This window comes from Rhododendron vialii, chromosome 6a (genome assembly GCF_030253575.1).
Source record: "Rhododendron vialii isolate Sample 1 chromosome 6a, ASM3025357v1".
Classification (NCBI taxonomy): Eukaryota; Viridiplantae; Streptophyta; class Magnoliopsida; order Ericales; family Ericaceae; genus Rhododendron; species Rhododendron vialii.
This window is the reverse complement of record NC_080562.1, coordinates 29,526,904-29,533,935: the sequence shown is the minus strand read 5'-3', so window position 1 is coordinate 29,533,935 and position 7,032 is coordinate 29,526,904. Positions and strand designations below refer to the sequence as shown.

The following is a 7,032-nucleotide window of genomic DNA, read 5'->3' as shown; positions in this document are numbered from 1 at the left end:
CTCCCACTATAAGACAAATTCTTGTTTCATCTTTATTCTCTTACCCTTCCCGCTATGATTATGTCACGCAGGAAAGAAAAATTGCATCTTATTTTGAGGAACTTCATGGCTTCACACATAAAATAAAACACTATCATACGCGCATATGCAGATCAGACATAGATCAGAAGTTCTGAATACAAACACTGCTTTCTCTTGTAGAGAGCAAGTCATAACATAAAAAACCTAACACGAAAAAGATCATAAATTATGTGTTACCACCGACCAGAAAAGTATGACATACATTTTTTCACATCATATATCTCCCCATCATCTTTCGGAATTTCCTCATGGTCTCTAAAAATTGTTAAATGACATGTTCCTTTGCCAGAGATTGAAGCATTGTAGTAGATTGCCAATTAAACCATCACTCCACACATGACCTTTCCAAGTAAGATCTAATCTGTTATTTTCCAATTCACCTTCGGCTTCATCATCATCCTCTCCATCCATACCCACGCTATCTTATCTATTACTGTACAACACTGCAAGAAATGATCATCTTGTCATGTTCTTTCCATCCACAAAACATAATTTTAATCCTGCAACACTACAAAATTTCCTTCTTATTTTTTTCTTTCTTCCTCTTAAGCTCATCGAAGTTAACAGTTACGGCTCCACTCCTACTTATTCTGACAAAACAAGACATCCATGGCGCAACAAAAGCTCCCTCTGGCTTCCAGAAGACAAAGAAGAATGTGGAAGGATAATTTTCCGCAGTGATGGCCTTGAAGACACCAACCAATCAGCTGTCTCCGTACTCACATTAAGACAACCAGTCAAATTTATCTCTCTCAATCTTTCGCAATTTGTCAATATTTCTTTCAACCCTACTGTTGTCACTCCTAAGCAACCGTCCAAGTTCAAATTCAGTAGCCCACGACATGTATTCCCTATAACCACCAGCCCATCATCATTAATCCCTGATCTAGCTGCACCAAGAACCACCAACTCAGAGAGTTCAAAACCATTTCCAATATTCTTAATCGCCCTGCATTTATTGATCCACAACTTCCTAATCTTTGATCCGCGCTTCAAGAAATCAGCAATCCCATTATCTGTAATACCTTTACAAGAAGAAACATCAAGCACCTCTAAGCTGGGGCATACCGAAGCAAGTTTTGCAAGACATTCATTAGTGAGATTCAAATTTTTTACCAAGTTCAAAGACTTGATTCGTGGGTTTTTCGCATTATCGCTAGCCCTGTCTCCTCCTCCTCCTCCAACATCCGCTCCGTCCATACTGATATCCTCTAGAAAAGTACAATTCTTTGCAAGCGTGAAAAGGGTTGACTCGGTTAGATTATTGCAAAGATCGAGGTCTATCAGGACTAAAGCGGGGAGACATTGAGATAAATCACTAATATTCTCATCAGCGAGGAAATCTGTTCCAGCTAAACATAACCGCTCCAGGGACCGGTATTTGTTGAGAAACAACGAAATTCCAGAGAAAGTGAAGCTCTGGTGTAGGGACCGAGCAAGACTGAGCCTCTTTAAAGGAATACCAGCTTTAACAATGAATTGGAGAAATTCATCTGGAACCGACGAATCAAAGATACCAAGAGCTGATAAATTTCTTGCACAACAAACTAAATTGTCGAACAGACCAAATTCAATTCGACTAGTTGACTTACTAACAAAGAACTCAAATTGGAGCTATTGCGCATCACAAATGCAATTCCATACGAAGTAACGGACCAACAATCGAGAACAAAAATTTCTGCCAGGTAGACGCAATTCGTGGAAAGAGCTAAAAGCGACTTATCGGTGATATAATGGTTACCAGATACGTCGATTTTTCTCAAACCCTTCAGTTTCGACGATAACACCTCGATCCCGCTATCCGTCACGGCCGCCTCAAATCGATTTATAGGTTCGGAGATATCAAGATCCTCCAAACAGGGCATGGAATCGGCTATAACAACCAAGTCCATGTCACGTAATGTGAGAAGACACGAACACATCAAAACTCTCAAATTCTTCATACGGGATCCCAGAACCTTCAAACTCTCCAAAGGGAGGCGGTCGCTCTCCGATAAGTCTAGGGTTTTGAGGTTTAATCCGGAGGTAGCAATGTCGATGACGACGTGGAGGAGTTGACCGTTGCGAAGGGAGCTGAGGTCGATGGAGTCGAGGCGAGGGAATCGTTTGGAGAGAGGGATGATGAGGGTTGGATCGAGGATTTTGAGGTGGGTTCGAAGGGTGTTGGTGATGGAGAGGAATCGCTTGCAGGAGAGAGATGGGGATTCGAGATGAGAGTGGTGGAGTCGTTTGAATATGAGTTCCCAGCACTCATCTGGAAGGTCTTTGCAACTGGTGGCCATGTTCGTTTTACTGACGGGAAAGATCAGCAGTTTAATGGAGAGCTTGGAGAGACGGGGGGAGAGAGAGAGAGAGAGAGGAGTAGAGGACTGATGAGAACTGAGAAGAACAATGCGTAAGGCTTCGTTTCCTTCGGCATAATTTTTGGTGTTTGGTTCATTGGTCGAGAAAAAACAAGAAAAAAAATTTTACTAGATAAAACATTTTTGGTTGAATATGTTTTTTTCTTAAAAAGGTGGTAAGTCATTTTTGTAAACTTGGCTTCAATCTCATCCACCTATCAACCAAGATTTTGTATGTATTACATACGTATATACATATATACTTCCATAGGAATGCTACCATTTTACAACAATCAACCAACTATCAACTAAATATAGAAAAATAAAAACAAACTTTTGTATTTTTACCAAATCATTTTACATGAAAAAAAATTTTACATCGGAAAACATTTTACTTCGAAACGAATGGAGCCTGAGACTCTCCGTTGGGCAGTTGAGCACCTTGTGACATTAAGTACTGGATTATACCCGTAGGTACTTGTATTTTCCTGTAAAGAAATACTGTAACCAATTGTTAAAACTTCCAACAAAAGTTCAGACTATGAGTACGTACTACAGAGATGAGAATAACCTCCTCATGTATTTATATTCTACCTCAAATGTATGCCTTTTGTCTCCAATACCTTCTTCAAGCTACTTTTAATTCGTCCCCTTTTACGATCTAAGACACTCTTTTTCTTGAATCCCTTTGATTTAATGGAATTTACCTTATCCACACAGCCTCTCCTTTGTCGTTGCCCTCATTCTTCTCGAGTGTTTGACAACTACTGTATGTAATTCTAGCCAGCTTTCAACAGTTTCTAAGCAAATTCTTCCCTTGTTCGAAAAACACCTCATAGGTACTATCCTTTAATTCAGACGCCCTACATGAATTAATATTTTATTAAAGAGGGAGCACAATGATTTGTACAGCATACTCTTTTCCAACTTAGGATCAGCGCAAGGATGGAGCCAAAAAAAATATTCTAGCCAGCTTTCAACAGTTTTCATATGATTTGTACAGCATATTCTTCCCTTGTTCTTAATCCTCTAATTTTTTTCATAGAAAGGAGACCCAAAAAAAATATTCCAATACTAAATTCAATGAGTCAAAGTGAAAAAATATAAATGATGAAATCTAATTAAGAAAAAAAAAATCCACACTTTTCTATTTTGCAAAATACTCTATAAGATACTGAGACAAAAAACAAAACAAAACTTAAAACAATTTAACCTAAAGGTGTGCACTGTAGTTTGTGTACGACTCTTATGTCGCAGTAGTGGTCGTGTGATATTCTGGTATTGAGAGATGGCTCACCGCTCACTTCAAGACTTCCTCTTGTTGATAAATTGATTCGTCCTATATTGACTTTGTCTGTTTCAATGGCTATGACAGAGCATGCATTTTTAGCTATGAAACTTGTGAAGGCTAGATTGGACAATAGGATGGAGGATGATTTTCTAGCAAATTTCTTGATCACATACATTGAGAAGGACATAACTAGAAGTTTTGATGCTGATTCTATCATCAATGCTTTTAACGACATGAAAAAGTGTCGGGCACAATTCAAGATGCCTCACTTTAGTAGATAAATTAAATCAAAGTCATTTTTCATACTCTATGTGAAATGACAAACATCATTTACTATAGTTTTTATTATGTTATTTTAATTTTTCCTACAGTCGATGATATTCATATTGTATTGCATTCTTTTATTTTTTTAGTATACATTTCGTCACTGCTAGAGTAAAATCTTGGCTCCATCCCTGGATCAACATCCTTTAGTTTAGCCACTCCATTTTATAAAGTGTGTCTTGCTGCTGCTATCTACGCTATATGGAAAGAAAGGAATGCAAGGATTTTTTAAGCTTTTGGATATTGATTCTGCTACACTGGTGCTGCAAGCGATGGAAGTGGTTCACGCATGTATGCTTTCTGATGTATTCCCTGTACAGGATCTTGTTTTTTCATTCTGTTTCATTCCCTGAAATTGAAGTAATCTAGTTGATTGCCAGATAAACCATCACTCCACACACACATGACGTTCCTGAGTAAGATCAAATCTGTTATTTCCCAATTTACCTTCTGCTTCATCATCATCCTCTCCATCCATACCCATGTTATCTTCTCTATTACCACGCTGCAAGAAATGATCATCCAGTCATGTTCTTTCTATCCACAAAACAATAATTTTTATTCAGAAACACTACAAACTTTCCTTTTTTGTTCCACTTCAGCTCATCAAAGTTAAGAATTACGGCTCAACTCCTGCTTCTTCAGACATTGTAGCAACAAGACAACCATGGCGCAAGAAAAGCTCACTCTGGTTTTTGGAAGGCAAAGATGAATGTGGCAGGATGATTTTCCTCAGTGACGGCCTTGAAAAAACTAACCAATCTACCGTCTCCATACTCACATTAGGACAACCAGTAAAACTTAACTCTCTCAATCTTTTGCAATTTGTTAATATTGCTTTCAACCCAACTGTTGTCACTCCTAAGCAACCGTCCAAGTTCAAATTCAGAAGCCAACAACATCTATTCCCTATAACCACCAACCCATCGCCATTAATCCCTGATCTAGCTGCACCAAGAACCACCAATTCGGAGAGTTCAAAACCATTTCCAATGTTCTTAATCCCCCGACATTTATTGATCTGCAACTTCCTAATCTTGGAGGCACTCTTCAAGGAATCAGAAATACCATTCTCTGTAATACCATGACAAGAAGAAACATCAAGCACCTCTAAACTGGGGCATACCGAAGCAAGTTTTGCAAGACATTCATCGCTCAGGTTCCAATTATTTTTGAAGTTCAAAGACTTGATTCGTGGGTTTTTCACAATATTGGTCACCCCATCTCCTTCACCTCCTCCAAGATTTGTTCCCTCCATACTAATATCCTCTAGTAAACGACAGTTCTTTGCAAGGGTGAAAAGGGTTGACTCGGTTAGATTGTAGCAAAGATCGAGGTCTATCAGGACTAAAGCACAGAGACATTGAGATAAATCACTAATTTTCTCATCAGTGAGCAAATCTGTTCCAGCTAAACATAAATGCTCCAGGGACCGGTATTTGTTAAGAAATTATGAAAATGCAGAGAAGGTGATGCTCGGGTATAGAGACCGAGCAAGACTGATCCTCTTTAAAGGAATATCAGCTTTAACAAGCAAATGGAGAAATTCATCGGGAATGACCGAATCAGAGATATCAATAGTTGATAACTTTCTTGCACAACAGCTTGAATCATCAAATAGACCAAATTCAATTCGATTAATTAACAATGAACTCAAATTGGAGCTATTGTGCATCACAAATGCAATTCCATACGATGTAACGAACCGACAGTCGTGAACTATAATTTCTGTTAGGTAGACGCAATTCATGGAAAGAGTCACAAGCGACTTATCGGTGATGAAATTGTTACCAGATATGTTGATTTTTCTCAAACCCTTCAATTTCGACGACAACACCTCGATCCCACTATCTGTCAAATCATCCTGCACCGCGACATCCGGATAGGAGATATCAAGATCCTCCAAAGAGGGCATCGAATCGGCAATAACAACCAACTGAATGTCAGCTATCAACAACCATTTCAACTTGAAAACCCTCAAATTCTTCATACGGGACCCTAGTATTTTCAAACTCTCCAAATGAAGTTCGGGTCCCCAGAAAGTGAGGGATTTGAGGTTTAAATTGGAGTTTGCGATGTCGATGGTCATGCGTTGTAAATCGAGGGGTTCGAGGTTTAAATTGGGTATTGGGATCACGATGTTACCTAGGTTGTAGAGTTCTACATCGTCGGGAAAGCGGTTGACATGGATCGAATTGAGGTTGGGAAAGCGATTGAAGAGTATGGAGATGGGAAATACCCTTGGATCGACGATGTTGAGGCTGGTTCGGAGGGTGTTGGTGATGGAGAGGAATCGCTTGCAGGAGAGGGACGGGGATTCAAGAAGAGAGTGGTGGTGTTGGTGTAATTTGTTGAATATGATTTCCCAGCACTCGTCTGGAAGATCTTTGCGACCTTTGCTTGCCAGTTTTGCTACTGGTTGGTAAGAAACCAAGAAGAAGATAAATAGGACTTTGGTCGGACGAGAAACTTTTTAGAGAACGGAAAATTTCAAATTTCCATTCAACTTTTCTCTCAATTTCTCTTTATTTCCTCTCATTTTCTTCTTTAGAGCAGACCATCTCCACCCCATCCTTCGGTATTGGGTTTTCCAATGGGCAAACTCAAACCAAGCACAAATTTGAGTAAAAATTTTATTAATGGTAAAGTCGTAAATTTAAAAGTGTAAAATTTGTCTACAAAAATTTGAATAAGGATTTTAGTAAAACTCAAATTTGATATAGGTTTGGATAAGCAATGGATGAGGGTTTTGAGTGATCTTTACTCAAATTTGAGTTTGAGTCAAGATTCGAGTAAGGAGTGGAGATGCTCTTACTAGTACAATACTTTCTCACCTCTATTTCTTATAATCACTCAAGAGTTGTGTCTTGTAGTGGAAAATTTATGGATTTATTTGTGGTTGAGAAGTTGTTAGGTGTTTTCAGTAGTAAATAACTTGTTAAAAAATGTCAAGTTGGTTCTGGTAGTGAATAAGTTGGGGTTTATGAGTAAAGT

General features: G+C 38.7%; 2 protein-coding genes across 2 annotated transcripts; both read right to left on the bottom strand.

Annotated features, from left to right (window-relative positions):
- Window positions 1-666: 666 nt before the first annotated feature.
- LOC131328609 (F-box/LRR-repeat protein 4-like) lies at window positions 667-2,363 on the bottom strand. Its single transcript, XM_058361533.1, has 2 exons — window positions 1,742-2,363; window positions 667-1,604 (listed from the first exon to the last, which is right to left on the bottom strand). The coding sequence occupies exons 1-2, from the start codon at window positions 2,361-2,363 to the stop codon at window positions 667-669; spliced, it is 1,560 nt and encodes a 519-aa protein (XP_058217516.1).
- A 1,927-nt stretch (window positions 2,364-4,290) lies between these two features.
- Window positions 4,291-6,127, bottom strand: LOC131328608 (F-box/LRR-repeat protein 4-like). Its single transcript, XM_058361532.1, has 4 exons — window positions 5,539-6,127; window positions 4,662-5,448; window positions 4,486-4,543; window positions 4,291-4,350 (listed from the first exon to the last, which is right to left on the bottom strand). The coding sequence occupies exons 1-4, from the start codon at window positions 6,125-6,127 to the stop codon at window positions 4,291-4,293; spliced, it is 1,494 nt and encodes a 497-aa protein (XP_058217515.1).
- Window positions 6,128-7,032: the final 905 nt, after the last annotated feature.

What these genes read in the sequence shown, in the direction of transcription:
- LOC131328608 (XM_058361532.1), bottom strand. Translation starts at nt 6,127, where the DNA reads ATGACCATCGACATCGCAAACTCCAATTTAAACCTCAAATCCCTCACT. An exon ending in GAAGAAGCAGGAGTTGAGCC is followed by an intron (nt 4,544 to 4,661) that starts GTAATTCTTAAC and finishes CATTTCTTGCAG; the next exon opens with CGTGGTAATAGAGAAGATAA. An exon ending in GGATGATGATGAAGCAGAAG is followed by an intron (nt 4,351 to 4,485) that starts GTAAATTGGGAA and finishes GATCCTGTACAG; the next exon opens with GGAATACATCAGAAAGCATA.
- LOC131328609 (XM_058361533.1), bottom strand. Translation starts at nt 2,363, where the DNA reads ATGGCCACCAGTTGCAAAGACCTTCCAGATGAGTGCTGGGAACTCATA. An exon ending in AGAAATTTTTGTTCTCGATT is followed by an intron (nt 1,605 to 1,741) that starts GTTGGTCCGTTA and finishes GAAATTTATCAG; the next exon opens with CTCTTGGTATCTTTGATTCG.